We start from the raw sequence: 22,024 nt of genomic DNA on the forward strand, positions 1-22,024 counted from the left end.
TGGCAAATCATAAGATCGCAACAATGCTGAGAGGTTCTGAGCACTGTTACTGATTAGTAGATACGAATAATATCATAAGTATCGCATAAGGATCTAATGCAATAAAACATTTCCCCATTCTTCTGTCTTCTAAAGATTAATCTAGATGCTTTGACTCAAGAGACAACAAACTTAATCTTCATCTTGTCGGGTATAGTCATTAAAGTTGTAATGGCGCGCACAGCCGCGCATTACAACACCACGCCGCCGCCACGTGACAGGCGCGGAGCTACCTATCGAGCCGCGGCCACCGATCGAGTGCCAGCCCACTCGCCCCACCCGTCGCGCGCCGGGCCGAGCGTATAAAAGCGGCGCGCGCCCATACAACAGCGTCAGTTGGGCTCACCGCCTTCTGCAGTGAGGACAGCTGATCTCCCGGTCGAGCCGGCGTGTTTTCAGACGCGTAGGCACCCGGTTCCCCTCCGACCCTTCCTGATTCCCGTAGCCCAGTTAGAGCCGGCGTGTTTTCAGACGCGTAGGCACCTGGATTACGTAACCCGTCCTACCCTGTATCTTGGTCCGAGCCGGCGTGTTTTAGACGCGTAGGCACCCTTGATACTCCCTATCGCCCTGGTCAGAGCCGGCGTGTTTTAGACGCGTAGGCACCCTAGGCGCTCCCCCCCGATTCGCATATCCTTCCCGTCTCGCCATCCCCTTCACCCTTAGGGGATACCGTTCCCGAATCCGCGAGTAGCTTAGGGTCCGCGCCGTACCGTTGCGATAATTAGAAGCCACCCCGCGTCGTACCTAGCTTAGGATACCTAGACCTAAGTAGTCTTGATTTATAATAAACCGGCATAAAAGCCCGCCGATTTATACTACAGCATTAAACCTGTGTTTCCTTGTCTCCCTCTGCACCCTCTCTCTCCTCTGAGCTAACTAGGAAACCCTTGCTCCCGTCTGGAACAAGGGAGGTGTATGAGGCCGCGACCGCCCCGGCGAACGTGACCCCATCACATCTGGCGCCCAACGAAAAAAACTCACGTAGGAGTCCATAAGGTATCCTGGAAGGAACCATTGCTCGAGAGAGGACAGAATAAATAAATAAATAAATATTTAACATATACCGCCCCGTGTACTCATATATTCCATACAGCCGCTACACGTAGCATCACCGCACCGAGGCAACTGGGACTGTCGCATCCCGCCCACCCGTAGAGTACACCTAGCCCGCACAGAGGTACACCAGGACCCCCGACACGCTCCATCCAAGTAATAAGGTTAAAAAAAAAAAAAAAAAAAAAACACCGTATACCGCTGCTTACCGGTAGGTATTAGAAATGCCTACAAGTTGGATATACCGACTGAAAAAACCCGAATTAATACAAGAAGCCACGGCACGTGGCGTACCGACTGAAGACTTAACCGTAGAGGAGATACGCAAGGGCTTGGTGGAGATCCTGAAAGAGGAAGAAGCCGATAAAATGGCGGAAAACAATGCAAAGGTGATCACAAAATTAATAAAAGAATGGAACCTCTCGTTTAAAACTACAGACAACGCCGTCGAGTTCATCGAAAGATTGGAAGAGCTCATCGACGCCAGCAACGTCGGAAAAGAGGACATACTGCCCGCACTACCACGCATCCTGCAGGGCAGAGCGCTCCTGTGGTACAGAAATTACGTGGACTCATGGACCGATTGGAATCAATTCCTGCAAACATTTAAGCTGTACTACTTCCCGGCCAATTATGAAGAGGATCTCATAGCCAAAATTGTCACTAGAAAGCAAGGAGCCCAAGAGAAGTTTACCGACTACGTCACAGACATTCTGACGCTGATGCGCAGGTACGGAAGTCTCGACGAAGCAGCGAAGTTACACCGCATCCACGTGAATATGTTACATAGCTACAAGCTATACATCAAAAGGCAAGACTATAAGACCTTACCAGAACTGTTAAAGTTAGGAACCGAGTATGAAAATATAAGGACACCCACGTACGGTGCAACGACGTCGTCAGGAGCGTGGCGAGACGCCAGCGACCACAACAAATGGAGGGAAGACGAACAAGCAAGCAGCGAACAAACGACCCAAGGTAGGGACGACCGACGCCACAACAACCAGAGACCGAAACCCGAACCGAGAGAGAGTACGAGCCACACAGTGCATCCGAAGTATGACCCCAAGACCAGCTGCTGGTCCTGTGGGAAACCGGGACATAACGCAGACGCTTGCAGAGGCAGGCGCCAAGTATTTTGTAGCCAGTGTGGAAAACTGGGAGTGCTAAGCAGGACATGCTGCAAGAAAGCAACCTGGATAGGGCAGGAAAAGCTAGGAGCAGCCCACAGCCCACAGGCGAGCGACAACCGCATATACACCGATTTGCACATAATGGGAAGAAACTACCGAGGCGTAATAGACACAGGATCGACCAACTCGTACATCAACCAGCAAGTATATAATGAATGTAAGAACATCGCGTACCAGAATAAGGTAAAAACAAGAGAAGTAATACTAGCGAATGGGACCACGACACAAACCCACAACAACCTGTTGGTCGACATAGTAATCAAAGAGGTAACGATCAGACACTGGTTGAGGGTGCTGCCGTCAGCGACGGACATTATAATAGGAATGGACGTCCTGAAACGACTTGGAATGTCTATAAAATGGCCAGGAGACAGCCAAGACTCAGTCGACCATGATGACAAGAATACCCAGAGAAAAAATCCGAAAAACGGAGAGGACAAGCAAAAAGTAGACACTCCAGAAGAAAACCAGAATAGCATAACCGCCGAATCCAGTCAACAGCAGCCAGCCACACCGCTCACAAAGGTACAACACAGAATAAAACTAAAGCAAACAGAACCCGTAAAACAAAGATATTATCCACGAAATCCGAAGCAGCAAGAAGTAACCGACAAACACGTGAGTGACATACTTCAACAGGGCGTGATCGAGAGGTCACACAGCCCACATAGTTTCCCCGTCGTAACAGTGGAAAAACCGTCAGGTCAGTACCGATTCCGTGTAGATTACCGTGAGAATAACCAGATATCCGAAAAGGATGCGTACCCGCTACCACAGGTAGATTTACCACATACCAGGAACATTGACCAGATATCCGAAAAAGGTAAATACACAACAAACCAAGTCCCGCACCGCCGAGCAAAAGCGAACCTTACACAACACACACAGAGTCCAGCGATAAAATACAACCGGAAGAAGAAAATTAGAAAAACAGAAACCACGCAGCGCGGACACGAACCGACTTCAGAAATGGAACATGGGACCCTTAAACGTCAATTTAATAGAAGAAAAATAGATATAGGATGGATACCAAAAAGTAAGTTACAGATCGCCAGCCCCCTGGCACCGGCACCGTCCTCGAGACCAGACACGGAGGGCGGAAACAAGAAAAGGACGCGCAGGGCGGGCAGAAAGAGGAACGGCGGCCAACAACACGGCCATACGAGAAGGCCGCGAACGCGGCAGGCGCATCCGCCCTACGAACGTCACAGCAAAAGAAAAAAGGGGGGAAAAGAAGACTAAATAAAAAAAAAGTGTGAAGTGAAATAATATAAAAATATAACAGTGATTATATTAAAGTACCGTAATAAGAAAACCAAATAGTGTAGTAAAAAAAAAACCGTAATAAAGCGTAGTAAAAAAAAACCGTCAGCAGATTTAAGTACCGTAGAAGCATAAAAAAAAATGTGTAAAAAAGAAAACCTATTGTTTAAATAAAGTAAAGTAATAAAATGAAGAATAATTACCGTGCAATCAAGTGTGACCAGTAAACCGCAATAGATACTTAATATAAACATAAATAAACCCGCGACATAGTGAATAAATAGAATAGAATGATACAAGCACATAGAAAGAATAGGTTACAGACCAAGTAAGTACATAACAGTGAAGTGCATGGGTAACATTAAGTCAAGTGAACAACAATATAGTGGGAATAGTATAATAGAATAGCAATATATTTACAATAAATAACTTTAAAAAAAACAAGACGCGGGTCAAACAGAGAACGTAGGCTCAAAATAAATAAACGTGTTGCAAATAGGAAGACGAATACTTAGAATAAATACAAAAATGAGATAAACATAATAGCATCCAGTAAATAAAAAAGAATAATAATAAGAATAATAAAAAAAAAAAAAAAAAAGAAATGGTAACGTCTTTCAGCCAGCATATTCTAACGGTGATTTTTCCCCATAGGTAAAAATCTCCAGACGGGTGACGGGACTGTAATGGCGCGCACAGCCGCGCATTACAACACCACGCCGCCGCCACGTGACAGGCGCGGAGCTACCTATCGAGCCGCGGCCACCGATCGAGTGCCAGCCCACTCGCCCCACCCGTCGCGCGCCGGGCCGAGCGTATAAAAGCGGCGCGCGCCCATACAACAGCGTCAGTTGGGCTCACCGCCTTCTGCAGTGAGGACAGCTGATCTCCCGGTCGAGCCGGCGTGTTTTCAGACGCGTAGGCACCCGGTTCCCCTCCGACCCTTCCTGATTCCCGTAGCCCAGTCAGAGCCGGCGTGTTTTCAGACGCGTAGGCACCTGGATTACGTAACCCGTCCTACCCTGTATCTTGGTCCGAGCCGGCGTGTTTTAGACGCGTAGGCACCCTTGATACTCCCTATCGCCCTGGTCAGAGCCGGCGTGTTTTAGACGCGTAGGCACCCTAGGCGCTCCCCCCCGATTCGCATATCCTTCCCGTCTCGCCATCCCCTTCACCCTTAGGGGATACCGTTCCCGAATCCGCGAGTAGCTTAGGGTCCGCGCCGTACCGTTGCGATAATTAGAAGCCACCCCGCGTCGTACCTAGCTTAGGATACCTAGACCTAAGTAATCTTGATTTATAATAAACCGGCATAAAAGCCCGCCGATTTATACTACAGCATTAAACCTGTGTTTCCTTGTCTCCCTCTGCACCCTCTCTCTCCTCTGAGCTAACTAGGAAACCCTTGCTCCCGTCTGGAACAAGGGAGGTGTATGAGGCCGCGACCGCCCCGGCGAACGTGACCCCATCACATCTGGCGCCCAACGAAAAAAACTCACGTAGGAGTCCATAAGGTATCCTGGAAGGAACCATTGCTCGAGAGAGGACAGAATAAATAAATAAATAAATATTTAACATATACCGCCCCGTGTACTCATATATTCCATACAGCCGCTACACGTAGCATCACCGCACCGAGGCAACTGGGACTGTCGCATCCCGCCCACCCGTAGAGTACACCTAGCCCGCACAGAGGTACACCAGGACCCCCGACACGCTCCATCCAAGTAATAAGGTTAAAAAAAAAAAAAAAAAAAAAAACACCGTATACCGCTGCTTACCGGTAGGTATTAGAAATGCCTACAAGTTGGATATACCGACTGAAAAAACCCGAATTAATACAAGAAGCCACGGCACGTGGCGTACCAACTGAAGACTTAACCGTAGAGGAGATACGCAAGGGCTTGGTGGAGATCCTGAAAGAGGAAGAAGCCGATAAAATGGCGGAAAACAATGCAAAGGTGATCACAAAATTAATAAAAGAATGGAACCTCTCGTTTAAAACTACAGACAACGCCGTCGAGTTCATCGAAAGATTGGAAGAGCTCATCGACGCCAGCAACGTCGGAAAAGAGGACATACTGCCCGCACTACCACGCATCCTGCAGGGCAGAGCGCTCCTGTGGTACAGAAATTACGTGGACTCATGGACCGATTGGAATCAATTCCTGCAAACATTTAAGCTGTACTACTTCCCGGCCAATTATGAAGAGGATCTCATAGCCAAAATTGTCACTAGAAAGCAAGGAGCCCAAGAGAAGTTTACCGACTACGTCACAGACATTCTGACGCTGATGCGCAGGTACGGAAGTCTCGACGAAGCAGCGAAGTTACACCGCATCCACGTGAATATGTTACATAGCTACAAGCTATACATCAAAAGGCAAGACTATAAGACCTTACCAGAACTGTTAAAGTTAGGAACCGAGTATGAAAATATAAGGACACCCACGTACGGTGCAACGACGTCGTCAGGAGCGTGGCGAGACGCCAGCGACCACAACAAATGGAGGGAAGACGAACAAGCAAGCAGCGAACAAACGACCCAAGGTAGGGACGACCGACGCCACAACAACCAGAGACCGAAACCCGAACCGAGAGAGAGTACGAGCCACACAGTGCATCCGAAGTATGACCCCAAGACCAGCTGCTGGTCCTGTGGGAAACCGGGACATAACGCAGACGCTTGCAGAGGCAGGCGCCAAGTATTTTGTAGCCAGTGTGGAAAACTGGGAGTGCTAAGCAGGACATGCTGCAAGAAAGCAACCTGGATAGGGCAGGAAAAGCTAGGAGCAGCCCACAGCCCACAGGCGAGCGACAACCGCATATACACCGATTTGCACATAATGGGAAGAAACTACCGAGGCGTAATAGACACAGGATCGACCAACTCGTACATCAACCAGCAAGTATATAATGAATGTAAGAACATCGCGTACCAGAATAAGGTAAAAACAAGAGAAGTAATACTAGCGAATGGGACCACGACACAAACCCACAACAACCTGTTGGTCGACATAGTAATCAAAGAGGTAACGATCAGACACTGGTTGAGGGTGCTGCCGTCAGCGACGGACATTATAATAGGAATGGACGTCCTGAAACGACTTGGAATGTCTATAAAATGGCCAGGAGACAGCCAAGACTCAGTCGACCATGATGACAAGAATACCCAGAGAAAAAATCCGAAAAACGGAGAGGACAAGCAAAAAGTAGACACTCCAGAAGAAAACCAGAATAGCATAACCGCCGAATCCAGTCAACAGCAGCCAGCCACACCGCTCACAAAGGTACAACACAGAATAAAACTAAAGCAAACAGAACCCGTAAAACAAAGATATTATCCACGAAATCCGAAGCAGCAAGAAGTAACCGACAAACACGTGAGTGACATACTTCAACAGGGCGTGATCGAGAGGTCACACAGCCCACATAGTTTCCCCGTCGTAACAGTGGAAAAACCGTCAGGTCAGTACCGATTCCGTGTAGATTACCGTGAGAATAACCAGATATCCGAAAAGGATGCGTACCCGCTACCACAGGTAGATTTACCACATACCAGGAACATTGACCAGATATCCGAAAAAGGTAAATACACAACAAACCAAGTCCCGCACCGCCGAGCAAAAGCGAACCTTACACAACACACACAGAGTCCAGCGATAAAATACAACCGGAAGAAGAAAATTAGAAAAACAGAAACCACGCAGCGCGGACACGAACCGACTTCAGAAATGGAACATGGGACCCTTAAACGTCAATTTAATAGAAGAAAAATAGATATAGGATGGATACCAAAAAGTAAGTTACAGATCGCCAGCCCCCTGGCACCGGCACCGTCCTCGAGACCAGACACGGAGGGCGGAAACAAGAAAAGGACGCGCAGGGCGGGCAGAAAGAGGAACGGCGGCCAACAACACGGCCATACGAGAAGGCCGCGAACGCGGCAGGCGCATCCGCCCTACGAACGTCACAGCAAAAGAAAAAAGGGGGGAAAAGAAGACTAAATAAAAAAAAAGTGTGAAGTGAAATAATATAAAAATATAACAGTGATTATATTAAAGTACCGTAATAAGAAAACCAAATAGTGTAGTAAAAAAAAAACCGTAATAAAGCGTAGTAAAAAAAAACCGTCAGCAGATTTAAGTACCGTAGAAGCATAAAAAAAAATGTGTAAAAAAGAAAACCTATTGTTTAAATAAAGTAAAGTAATAAAATGAAGAATAATTACCGTGCAATCAAGTGTGACCAGTAAACCGCAATAGATACTTAATATAAACATAAATAAACCCGCGACATAGTGAATAAATAGAATAGAATGATACAAGCACATAGAAAGAATAGGTTACAGACCAAGTAAGTACATAACAGTGAAGTGCATGGGTAACATTAAGTCAAGTGAACAACAATATAGTGGGAATAGTATAATAGAATAGCAATATATTTACAATAAATAACTTTAAAAAAAACAAGACGCGGGTCAAACAGAGAACGTAGGCTCAAAATAAATAAACGTGTTGCAAATAGGAAGACGAATACTTAGAATAAATACAAAAATGAGATAAACATAATAGCATCCAGTAAATAAAAAAGAATAATAATAAGAATAATAAAAAAAAAAAAAAAAAAGAAATGGTAACGTCTTTCAGCCAGCATATTCTAACGGTGATTTTTCCCCATAGGTAAAAATCTCCAGACGGGTGACGGGACTGTAATGGCGCGCACAGCCGCGCATTACAACACCACGCCGCCGCCACGTGACAGGCGCGGAGCTACCTATCGAGCCGCGGCCACCGATCGAGTGCCAGCCCACTCGCCCCACCCGTCGCGCGCCGGGCCGAGCGTATAAAAGCGGCGCGCGCCCATACAACAGCGTCAGTTGGGCTCACCGCCTTCTGCAGTGAGGACAGCTGATCTCCCGGTCGAGCCGGCGTGTTTTCAGACGCGTAGGCACCCGGTTCCCCTCCGACCCTTCCTGATTCCCGTAGCCCAGTCAGAGCCGGCGTGTTTTCAGACGCGTAGGCACCTGGATTACGTAACCCGTCCTACCCTGTATCTTGGTCCGAGCCGGCGTGTTTTAGACGCGTAGGCACCCTTGATACTCCCTATCGCCCTGGTCAGAGCCGGCGTGTTTTAGACGCGTAGGCACCCTAGGCGCTCCCCCCCGATTCGCATATCCTTCCCGTCTCGCCATCCCCTTCACCCTTAGGGGATACCGTTCCCGAATCCGCGAGTAGCTTAGGGTCCGCGCCGTACCGTTGCGATAATTAGAAGCCACCCCGCGTCGTACCTAGCTTAGGATACCTAGACCTAAGTAATCTTGATTTATAATAAACCGGCATAAAAGCCCGCCGATTTATACTACAGCATTAAACCTGTGTTTCCTTGTCTCCCTCTGCACCCTCTCTCTCCTCTGAGCTAACTAGGAAACCCTTGCTCCCGTCTGGAACAAGGGAGGTGTATGAGGCCGCGACCGCCCCGGCGAACGTGACCCCATCACATCTGGCGCCCAACGAAAAAAACTCACGTAGGAGTCCATAAGGTATCCTGGAAGGAACCATTGCTCGAGAGAGGACAGAATAAATAAATAAATAAATATTTAACATATACCGCCCCGTGTACTCATATATTCCATACAGCCGCTACACGTAGCATCACCGCACCGAGGCAACTGGGACTGTCGCATCCCGCCCACCCGTAGAGTACACCTAGCCCGCACAGAGGTACACCAGGACCCCCGACACGCTCCATCCAAGTAATAAGGTTAAAAAAAAAAAAAAAAAAAAAACACCGTATACCGCTGCTTACCGGTAGGTATTAGAAATGCCTACAAGTTGGATATACCGACTGAAAAAACCCGAATTAATACAAGAAGCCACGGCACGTGGCGTACCGACTGAAGACTTAACCGTAGAGGAGATACGCAAGGGCTTGGTGGAGATCCTGAAAGAGGAAGAAGCCGATAAAATGGCGGAAAACAATGCAAAGGTGATCACAAAATTAATAAAAGAATGGAACCTCTCGTTTAAAACTACAGACAACGCCGTCGAGTTCATCGAAAGATTGGAAGAGCTCATCGACGCCAGCAACGTCGGAAAAGAGGACATACTGCCCGCACTACCACGCATCCTGCAGGGCAGAGCGCTCCTGTGGTACAGAAATTACGTGGACTCATGGACCGATTGGAATCAATTCCTGCAAACATTTAAGCTGTACTACTTCCCGGCCAATTATGAAGAGGATCTCATAGCCAAAATTGTCACTAGAAAGCAAGGAGCCCAAGAGAAGTTTACCGACTACGTCACAGACATTCTGACGCTGATGCGCAGGTACGGAAGTCTCGACGAAGCAGCGAAGTTACACCGCATCCACGTGAATATGTTACATAGCTACAAGCTATACATCAAAAGGCAAGACTATAAGACCTTACCAGAACTGTTAAAGTTAGGAACCGAGTATGAAAATATAAGGACACCCACGTACGGTGCAACGACGTCGTCAGGAGCGTGGCGAGACGCCAGCGACCACAACAAATGGAGGGAAGACGAACAAGCAAGCAGCGAACAAACGACCCAAGGTAGGGACGACCGACGCCACAACAACCAGAGACCGAAACCCGAACCGAGAGAGAGTACGAGCCACACAGTGCATCCGAAGTATGACCCCAAGACCAGCTGCTGGTCCTGTGGGAAACCGGGACATAACGCAGACGCTTGCAGAGGCAGGCGCCAAGTATTTTGTAGCCAGTGTGGAAAACTGGGAGTGCTAAGCAGGACATGCTGCAAGAAAGCAACCTGGATAGGGCAGGAAAAGCTAGGAGCAGCCCACAGCCCACAGGCGAGCGACAACCGCATATACACCGATTTGCACATAATGGGAAGAAACTACCGAGGCGTAATAGACACAGGATCGACCAACTCGTACACAACTCGTACTACAGCATTAAACCTGTGTTTCCTTGTCTCCCTCTGCACCCTCTCTCTCCTCTGAGCTAACTAGGAAACCCTTGCTCCCGTCTGGAACAAGGGAGGTGTATGAGGCCGCGACCGCCCCGGCGAACGTGACCCCATCACAAAGTAGTATTCAAATCAGTCTTAGTTGTTTCATTATTAGAGATCCTGTGGGATTAATGAGCATTACCCAAGAGAAACCTTTAGATATACTTTTAATTTCACGATGTTTTGAAGCTTCAATAGTCTGCTAAGGTTTTAATAGTTTGACTGAATATTTAATTAAATAAATTATTGTATAAATTCAATTAGCTTCACCCCTCACCGGGTGGTTGGTAATGTTGGTATGGGTATCGTATCGCGAAAAGGCGAATAGCAAATAGTGAATTATAAAATAATTAAATCACACACACAGCTAAAGTAACTTTATGGTACAAAACAGTTCATTAAATAACAAAGAAAAATAATACACTGATTATATCCACAGGCAAACAAATGTAAAATTATTCATTACTTTTATACAGAAAATCAGTTATTTAACTGGCGCGCGGTTCAAGCGTTCATCAAAAGTTTCAGTAATTAAACTCAATTATATGCAAATAAAAAGAGAATTAATATGGACGTGGAGTTATTTATACGTAAATTACTAATTGAACCGTTTTAATTAAAGTTGAATATTATTAAACATTGACATACAGTCAAAATTTCATAGCATATTCTACATGAAATAGGTATGTATGAGATATTTTAATTGATTATATTGCAGGAACGCACCAACATGTTTACATACCGGCAATATGAGTATGTACTCAAGTGTTAAGAGTGTTTTAAATTGTTGTAATAACATTGCATATTTCTGATTTTAATACCTACTTGCGCCAATTACTTAAGCTTGCCTAATTTCAAAATATCATACTTTTGTAAGTGTTAATGGGTTCAAATTTTGCGTCCATGTCCGCTAGTACCAATAGGCAAAATTACAAGTTCATAATTAGATATTAACATACAAATAAAAGTTACTTTATTTTATTATATTTATAGTCTGATTTTGCTACGTAAGTTTTTTACTTCAATAAGTATACATAAAGAAAGTTTTTGATGTTTTTTTAACAGAGGATTTCTGTGACTTTAGTTATTTTTAAATATAAAAACATTTTCATAAGCTCTTTGGTTATATTTTCTTAATCAAAAAAATACCAGATCCCATACAAAATGTAACATTTTAGCAATCAAAGTGAAGAATTATATCCGCATACTCGGCGTTTATGCGACTAAAATTGGGTTTATAAACCCAAATAAGTTTTAATTAAAAACAAGCTTCAAATATTCCCCATAGAGTATAAAATTAACTTCGTTCTAACGGAAAACCGACACGTTAATTTTAAACCTTAATTCAAACGATAGAAAGTTCAGGACTCAACGCTTATTTCTTTATAAAGGAATCGGATTTTATGCCAACGTATTTTTTTTATCGGGATTCAGAAGGATAAACATAGGGAAAAATATATGGGAAGATAGGTATAAGATTAAATACTGTAATATTGTATAATATTTGGTATTTGGCTTAGCTGCTTTCATAAACTTTTCAATCCAAGAGTAACCGTCCTAACAATCTGTCTTCCCTACCCCTTTGATAATAGGTAATTTTACGATTTTCTAACGTATTTTAGTCGGTACGCTCGATATGCATCGAAAAACAGGTCCACAGGTCGCTTCCATGCGAATGGATTTCAGGATTTATTTTCCGGCTCCGTCATCAATTCCTTATTATTATTTAAGTTTCAACCGGCGTTTTCTATAAACCGTTTTCAGTTGGTTAGTCGGGCCATTCTAATTTTCGTTGTACATACATTTTTGACACTGTTTCGTAAAATGCATATTTTAGAATACTTGGCCATTACTTTCATTTTCTTGTCTTAATTAGGCTATCGATCCCGATAGCTTTGTTCAATAAATAACTACTGTAAATATTCTTAATCAAACTCAGTGGTCTCCCGGTTATGTATGAATATAGGCACTTACCACTGCGTTACCATCTTTTTACATTAATCAGTATATTTTGATAATAAAACTTCCGTAAGGCACTGACATATTAAATATATTAAACCGGGTCACTTCATGTTTATAGTCGAAACATGTCGAGCAATCATCGACTTTATAAACGTGAGTAACACTGTTTAATATATTTAATTAATCAGTAGGTATAATAATAACATATGTATTTTGGTCAACAAATTCCAAGTTCAACGATTTGGTTCAGGTACAATTTGGGAATACAATTTTTACACAAATTTAATATCTATCATATTTTTTCTGGCAATAGATTAATGGTCACGAAAAAGTAGATTGACCCAGGCTTCCGGCATTCTGAGTGCTTGAAAATGGCGGTCTACAAGTATGCTCTCCGAAATAATAGTGTTAAATAAGCGGTTTTGACTTATTTACCATATTAGTGGTGGTAATTGCTATAACTGTTTCAAATTTTAGGTATCTATGTCAAACGGTCTCTGAGAAAAACGCATTTAACTGATTTGCAAGACCGAAGTGATGATCCCATAAGTGTTCCGTTTGTCAAAACAAAGATTGTCACGGAATACTAAAAAGTGTGTAAAAAAGCAATAGTGTTAATATAACACACCAGAGTTTAAATACAAGTATTTCAGTAATATAATATAAGGCGTGTGATCAATTTCATAATGCCATTAAACATTTTCTGACGTGTTGTGAGACTTGTGAGTTGTCACAAAATAAAGCCGAATCCACTCCTGTCGCCTCTCAGCGTAAATATTTTGATAACGAAGCGAAGCCTACATACGACCTCTGAAGGACGATTTGACTAGGCTTGATAACAATTTTAATCATACGTAAATAAGTTGTTGTTATTAAAACGGGGATGATTGATGTATGATTTTGTGGTGTATTATTTTTATGTTAAGTGATGGAATTCAATGCAGTAGTTTTTAAGGTATTAAGTCATTATATTTTTTGTAAGCTAAATATATATTCCAGCTATGTGGTCTTGTTAAATTAAATATTAAAACGGTTTAGATTGTTGGTAAAACACTAATTTAAAATGTGAAAGTCCTGAGGGGATTCTGTAAAGATAGAGTATACAATGCGGTTTTTAGTATCTTTCGTTTTGAAGGTTTTAATCTAACAATATCGAAATTCATCGATATCAGCTAAAAGTCGAGGCATTTCTTTAAGTAGGCGCTTAAAAATTGATTCAATATTTATTATTTATTTATTTAACTTTATTGCACAAAAATAAGTAAAAAGTACAAAAGGCGGACTTAATGCCTTGAGGTATCTCTACCAGTCAACCATTGGTCCAAACAGAAATTTGCTAAGGTGAGTGCAGTGTAAGAAAAAAAAAGAGTTTCAAATACTACACTAAGTCTAACACTACCAGTAATATTGCCCTTGATATTGTCGTGGTCATTGTCACTACCTAGTTGCACTGTCACGCCATTTCTGACAATGTCTAAAATAGCAAGTCGAGCAAAACAAAGAGGCACGGACGTAATTTTGTGATGGGTAAAGCTAGAACCTGGTTTTTGCACCGCCTGCAACTTATTTGCTTTGCCTAAAGGTTGACTGGTAGAGAATGCCTTATGGCATTAAGTTCGCCTTTTGTACAATGTGTTTTCCTATATGCAATAATGATTAAAAAAAAAAAAAAACAGGCGAAATAGTCGAAAATTGTGACCTTAAATTAGAACGCCTCTAATCGACTCGCTAAATCCGCTCACAGGTGACACGTCAAACGGCGGAAGTATTTTTACCCTCCGCTGCCTACATTCACACCGGATTTGGAAACATAAGGGGGGTAAGCATGGAATATGTGCAGCGTTCTTGTTAAAATTAATATTTATTTGAACTTAATATTAGTAGTGTCTTATTTTGTAAGAGAGGACCTCATTAAAAAAGCTTTGAGGCTCTACATTTATGAAAATAAATTCAAAACGGCTACAGTGATGTAGTGATAGTGACAACTGCTCTTGATATATTATACTTAGTCCTTACATTCACTATTCCGTCGCGTAGTCCGTTGCCAACAAGTGAATCGTCAACGAAAATTGTGTCTTAAATATAAAATTAGAACTTTGCTAAATCCGATCGCCCGTGACATGTCAAACGGCGTTAATATCTTTACCCGCTGCTGCCTACATTCACACCGGGTTCGGAAACATAAGGATAATAAGCATGGAATATTTTCTGTGTGTTTTGAACAGGTTCTAATGAAAATATCTCACTAAGATATTTTTTTTGCTCAGTTGAAGAAACTAAAGAAGCAGCTGACTAAATAATTTGAAGGACACTAATACAAATTGAATAAGTTCCACACTAAGTTCAATTAGGTTTTTGTTAAATCTTAAATGCTTTATATAGATTTAATACGAAACCCTTGGATTAGGGGCTACGACGGAAGCGGGAGAGTGTGCGCGGATGGGTATCTATAGGTATTCTAAGAGAAGTAGGTATTCTTTGGACCTCGTGCAAACTGCAGATATCCTCGTGCTTATACAAAGTCTTTGGCAGCAATATATTCACAATTAATTTAACATACCGATAAGTGATAAATCAGCCTACGTAAATAATTTTAAGGCACTGTTTTTACCTATTTACAAAGATTCTTTATAATTAAATTCAGATAATTATCTCTCTTGATAAAAGTAGGTATAATACAAAATGTTATAAAACAAAGTCCCCCACCGCGTCTGTCTGTTTGCGTGTATGTTCCATATTATTAAACATTGTCAACGTGTTATAAGTTTGATAGTAGTACCTAAACAAAAGTTTAAGTACCTTACTTAAATCGCGGCGTATATAAAGCTAAATCGGCCCCGTACGTACCCAAATTGTCCCCAATACAGACAACACAAATAAATCCATATTGCATATTGGCAGGCTATTGCATATTTTTAGGCCATGAACGGGCTTGGAACGAAATCCAATTCCATTTTTAGGGTTCCGTACCCAAAGGGTAAAAACGGGACCCTGTTACTAAGACTCCGCTGTCCGTCTGTCTGTCACCAGGCTGTATCTCATGAACCGTGATAGCTAGACAGTAGAAATTTTCACAGATGATGTATTTTTGTTTCCGCTATAACAACAAATACTAAAAAGTACGGAACCCTCGGTGCGCGAGTCCGTCTCGAAGTTGGCCGGTTTTTTTCTAACTACAGATTGAAAATTTAAATAAAGTAACCGTACGAAAGTGTGTAAAAATATGTAAGGGATTTGTTAGTTTATTGATTTTATTTACAAAGTCAGTAAGTTTACTACAGAACACACGGAAAGTACATATCTACACCATTTTACTATATCAAAACCTAGTAGTCAACTTAGAGATCAAGTAAAAGCTAGGAATTTTGCAAAATTGACTACCGATAATTGATTTCATGGATATACATTTAGGAGCTAAGGGTGCTCAATAAAAACAACTGAACACATTATTAATTAAAGCCTGAGTTCCTATTTTTAAAATACTGAACTCTAATACACTGTATTATGCACTGCCATCCTAGTTCTAGTATATTTAACTAGTGTAGGTGGAAATAAAAGGTTTGTTATGTTAGGTACTAATTTATTTCAAATTCTATTTTAGAGGAACAGAAATAAAATCTGCAACATCTTGGAAACAAGCCAAGAAGCGCTAGGATAGGAATCTGGGGGCTCTAAATCAATGAACTTGTGGACTTTTATGCTACCTATTCTTTCAAAGGTTACATTTGAATTGAGACTGTATTAGCGGTGATACAGCTGCAGCGTTGTAGCAGCGGGAAACGGGTGATGTCACTATAATTTTTGCCACGTTCAATCCGTCACTCATACTATCAAGGAGATTGGCAGTGACAAGGCCTGTTTCTCTCTGCTGCAACGGTGAAACAGTAATACTGCTGATGCTGATGAGCAACGCTGCTGCGATCAATCAGTTTTATGGTTTTCCTGTGGTGGACATACAATACAAAATTACAAACACTCTATACTGTTTACAATATATGTATAGAAACATACCAAAACCACATAAAGATATTTATGTTTATATCAATGAATCTTTGGGTAATGTGGTTCCATCGATACTGTCGTTGATTTAGCCAACGTCAAAGTAGCATACACGTGGGATCAAAACAATATTTAAGGTTATAAATAAATTTCAGCCAGTGTACAGTAGGTATAAAACGATAAATATGGCCTCCAAGGCCCCAGCTAGGTAGAGAACACCAAGTACTCGGAAAATTGGTTTGCCAGATCAGACAGAAAATTGTAATTCAAAGATAATAAAACTATGCAGTATACGGCTAGTACAAGACAGTATAGATAGATAGATAGATAGATTTTTATTCGGTATTAATCATACATTGTCAATTACATAATAAAAATTGATTACAAAAATCATAATAAATTAAAATTATTTAAATTCACAAATTATTCACTAAAAATTAATGTCGACAATTTTGAGATTCTAATACTTACATTAGGAAATCAGTAAAATATTATTCAAATTAAATACTTACAATTACAATAGAAATAATCACAATTACATTAGAATTAGAATTAGATGGACGAAAATAATGGTCACAATTACATTTATTACGGGGATTTGGACATACTTCATCGACGAAATACATATACGATTATGAGCTCTTGTAAGGCGATATCTGGGATTTACAAGAAACCACGTGGACTACCCGACACCAGAATAGTAAAACGCGTTTCAAGAGTCTTCTTTAGCTGTACTTCACGATAGTTCACTGCATAATAAGCTAACAATTTTACAAAACACTGGCACACAAATTTTGAGACGATATGCCATTTTGAAGTTCCTGGAAATCCGATGTGTCTAAACATAACAAAAGTCTACTTAGAAGTTTTTTGGCGAAAAGCAAGTGGCGAAATGAAATTATTGATTTTGGACCATTAACTTATAATCGGCTTATATCAGAAGCCTCACAAAGAGGAAACGCATTGGAAACGATACTTGAAGTTTCTCTTTTTGATTTATTCCTATTTTTGTATTTTTATTTTTATTCCTACCTTATTGTGCACGTATGTTTTGATGCTGGATAAATTGATCTATCCGTAAATAATGATTTTATGATCTTGTGTTGGGTATATTTAGGGTAACGAAACAAAAACTCAAAGTAATGTCACTAATGTGTGTGGGTAGATACCTAGAACTTTCCCTCGGAAAGAAAGGTGAACGAAACGTAGGTACTTAGTATTTTATTGTGTATAATCATAATAATTTACTCTCGAAGAGTTTGGTCAGATTAGTTCTTTTCACTATAGGGTGCGGTGGGGTAAGATTGAACGGGTTTCTCATGCGGGATAAGATGAAAAGTCGCCCGTAATGCTTCGGCATACGGACGATTTTTGTCTTACTCCTCATAAAAACCCGTTTAATCTTACCCCACCGCACCCTAGGTAGAATAATCTTAGTATAGAATAACCTGTTTAATAGGATTCACTGTGATTTTTGGGCACATTTTTTACTATTTATTCCTAACGCTAGTCGCCTAACGTTATTATTAACGTAGACCCTTCCGGCTTTGCATGAACAGTTCAACCAATTTACAGAAAACTAACAAATTGTACCTACACCTAAATCTTCCTCAAGAATCACTCTATTGATAAGTGAAAAACGCATGAAAATCCGTTCAGGAGTTTTTGAGTTTATCACGAACATACAGACAGGGACGCGGCAGGGAAATTTGTTTTATAAGGTATTTTGATCGCGTTTTAACATTGCCTGATACATTTTTGTCATTAAACTAATTGCACATAATTTTCAATTATAGGTGACCTCTAAGTGTCCCAAAATTACTACTTACTCTACTTAGTGAATATTAATTCTGGGACTGGAACGTGTTATTTTGTGACAGTTTTCAACCTTTCGTTTTGTTTAAATTTTTGTTTAAATTGGAGTGTTTTGTTTGTTTCGTGTTGATTCAAATATAACAATACGAATATTAACAACTGTGTTAAATAAGGTTTATTTTGAACTGTCTACTTAGGTTTGTGAGACTCAAAGATACAAAAATTATCGTATCATTACGTGTCACGTAATAATTATAACGTGTCATTCAAGTAATTTACGTCGATTCGTCCGACATGACTGTATAGCATGGTATAATAAAACACGGTACTCTCTTACGAGACTCGCGAACCACGTGACTGACACAACCCTACGTCATCGTGCTGTTAAAAGGTTCACGATGACGTCTCGGAAGAGAGTACCAGGCGGAGTATATTATTATACCATGCTGCATAGATTTGTTTTGAGGATCAGGAAGGAGCAGGAGGATCAGGAACTGGAGAAAACTTGAGGGCCTAGAGCGAATGTAAAAATCGAAATTTCGTTAAAGTAGGTATATCACTCTAAATAAGATACAGAGAGGCAGATAACGAAACTATGTATATTGTGAGATAAATAAATCATATCATATCATATCATATGCAGGTAGTGCACGGCGCGCACATTAAATGTATGTACCGCTTTAAAACAATTATAAAAATAGTTTAAGTAGGTATGTATTCTTTAGTGAACCAATAAGTATAAGTAAAATGTTAATAACAAAAAAAAATACAAAATGATGTCAGGTAGGTAAGGTTTGAGTTTAATTACATCACGAGTCAATTACTCATGATGTACTTACATCAAAGAAAATTAACCAGACGCACCTGGGCTAATTTGCCCCAAAACTTAGCAAAACTTGGCCCGCTTTACAACGGGGCCGTTGTACAGTAATATAAGCCCCGTTGATAATGTAGTGACAATTTAACTTGGACTCTGACCGCAGTCCTTTGGTCCTTCGGGACTTTAGACTACCCCCGAAAGACTTCGCATTATGTAATATTTACGAACTCTGGAGGTCACCATACATAGGCGGTCTTGTAAGAATGCCTATATGTGCCATTTTCAACCAAAAGGATATTGTCGCTTGTCGGTAAGGCACTATTTCCATATATCTTCAATTAGAAATCAACCTTATCAACAAGCGACAATGTGGTACATTTTGGGTAAAAACGTCACATATAATTATTGTATGCGTAGTTGCATACCTATACAATAAGTCTCACTGCGGGTTTAAGATGGTTACTCTGTTATCTTTTATCACAGTGGTGGTCAATAAGTTTACAAAATTGTGAGTGTGAGAATAGTATATTAGTGTACCCCTAGCATGACTTGTCTTGTGTTGTCGCCCATGACTTCAAGTCGGCAGAAATAAGTTTGAAGGCTTCTAATATGTGGTGTGGTGTGTAGGCCTGCAAGGGATCTACACAGGCGCCTATTATCAGGAAGGCGAAAAATCGTGTAGAATGGAGAGACTTGGTGCACAAAATAACGACCTCATGTGGTCGCGACCCTCAGTCATGAGGAACCGAGGAAGAAGAAGAACAATTATGTGGTGACCAGGGACTGTAGCCAAGATGATAATCGTACATCGATAAACTCTTAACTTACTTACACTTACTTCGCTGGCTCAGCGACCCGAAGTGGATCTTGGCCTCCGATACTAGGTTTCGCCATTCGTTCCTATCCTGTGCGATCCGACGCCATTCAGCCGCCTGGATGTCACATAGGTCCTTCTGGACCTCATCGATCCACCGGTACCTAGGCCTTCCGACCGGACGTCTCCCAGTTAGTCGCCCCAGATAAGCTCTCTTGGCTGCACGATCCTCTCCCATCCTCTCCACGTGGCCGAGCCAGTGAAGCCGAGCATCCTTGCTCTCGCCGATGATATTGGGCTCGCCCACCAGTTCTTCCTCCTCCAAGTTCTTCCTCACTCTCCAAGAGCCATCCTCCCGTCTTGTAGGGCCTAAAATCCTTCTAAAGATCTTCCTCTCTGCCACCAAGAGCTTGTTTTCCTCCTTCAAGGTCAACGTCCACGCTTCGCATCCATATACCAAGATCGGTCTTATCACGGTCTTGTAAACTCTAATCTTGATTCTCCTGCTGATGAGCTTGGACGTTCATATTTTGTGCAGGGCTGCTTAACATCTTAGGGCATTCTGGATACGGATGTCGATTTCGTCTTCTCTCTGGTTGGTGTCTGTTATTGTGCAACCGAGATACTTGAACGTTGATACGCGCTTGTAAACCAAGAAACTCTTAACTAAAAGTAAAAATATATAGGGATGACATGCAATGATAATTTATGTGATAACTTATATTCATTAATTAAGATGGATTATGGGCCAGTTGCACCAACCACATTAAATTTGACAGACTGATCAACGTCGGTAACGGTGACAGGCGCCTTGGTGCAACCGACCCTAAGTGTTTTCTAGAAGCGATTGTGACTTGGCTTGGCACCTAGGAATATTATTACCTATGCTGCTTCTAGTAGGTAAGTGATCTGCGCTCGAAGCTAAATAGAAGCTCTCTAAGCAAACTTGGCTACTTAGTTCTTCGCCTTGTTCCGACTTAGCAAACTTTTGGGCTTCTATTTGACATGCAAAAATACATTTTGTGGTGAAACTATTTGCGTTGCAGGTTGCAACCCCTAAGACGGAAATGTTAACTATATTGAAATTTATTTGAAGTCACTCCTACAATTTTTTTGTTTTTATAATAAAAAAACCGGCCAAGTGTGAGTCGGAATCGCGCACGAAGGGTTCCGTACCATTACGTAAAAAACGGCAAAAAAATCACGTTTGTTGTATGGGAGCCCCACTAAAATATTTATTTTATTATGTTTTTAGAATTTGTTGTTATCGCGGCAACAGAAATACATCCTCTGTGAAAATTTCAACTGTCTAGCTATCACGGTTCATGAGATACAGCCTGGTGACAAACGGACAGACAGACAGACAGCGGAGTTTTAGTAATAGGGTCCCGTTTTTACCCTTGGGTACGGTACGAGACAATAAGTGCTGATTTCTGTTCAGCGAAATTCCAGAAGTTGTTCCTAAATATTAAAATAGAAACAACAAATATTGTTTAAAAAAGTAAATAATTGCTGTAAGTTTTGTTACGTTTTGTTTTTCTCAATTTGTTATATAGCATAGTTACTCACCAAAAATATTTATAGTTTTCATTAAAGTTGATTTAACGAGCAGTAAACTTGATTCTAACAAACAATCAGTATCCAAGGACAAAAATAATACGTAAGTCTTTTTGTCTGACCTTCAACTGAATTAAAATAATACATAATTCCTTACGCAATATCAGAATTTTTAAAGTTGAACTAGTTAATAATTCACAAGAGAACGTACCTAACGAAATTTTCAGTAACGTTACCTACAATTGTAATATTTTATTTATCTACGAGTAACCTTAATTAATCATTTTGATCACACTTGCTCATAACATGCAAATTATTGAACCGCTTTGAGGCTCATAATTTTATTTTAGGCGCGATTTCGTGTTTGGTCCCATAGTAAAAGTTGTTCAGTATAATCCCAAAACCTCCCTGGCAACGGGAATGCACTTATTTTTTTGCCACCCTGTATACAGTGGTACTAATAAACTAAATTAATAACTAGCTTAAATCTAAAATAGGCCCTTGAGGC

At 41.4% G+C, this 22,024-nt stretch overlaps 1 protein-coding gene across 1 annotated transcript in view; it reads left to right on the top strand.

Moving 5' to 3' along the window:
* The first annotated feature begins 9,374 nt into the window (after nucleotides 1–9,374).
* The window catches only part of LOC134750778 (uncharacterized), a 347,410-nt gene continuing 334,760 nt past the window's right edge, over nucleotides 9,375–22,024 (top strand). Inside the window, exons 1-2 of the mRNA XM_063686021.1 lie at nucleotides 9,375–10,283; nucleotides 17,628–17,665. Coding sequence (XP_063542091.1) covers nucleotides 9,375–10,283; nucleotides 17,628–17,665 — 947 coding nt within the window. The remainder of the gene's footprint in view (nucleotides 10,284–17,627; nucleotides 17,666–22,024) is intronic.

The sequence above is a fragment of the Cydia strobilella genome, chromosome 20 (assembly GCF_947568885.1).
Source record: "Cydia strobilella chromosome 20, ilCydStro3.1, whole genome shotgun sequence".
Taxonomy (NCBI): domain Eukaryota; kingdom Metazoa; phylum Arthropoda; class Insecta; order Lepidoptera; family Tortricidae; genus Cydia; species Cydia strobilella.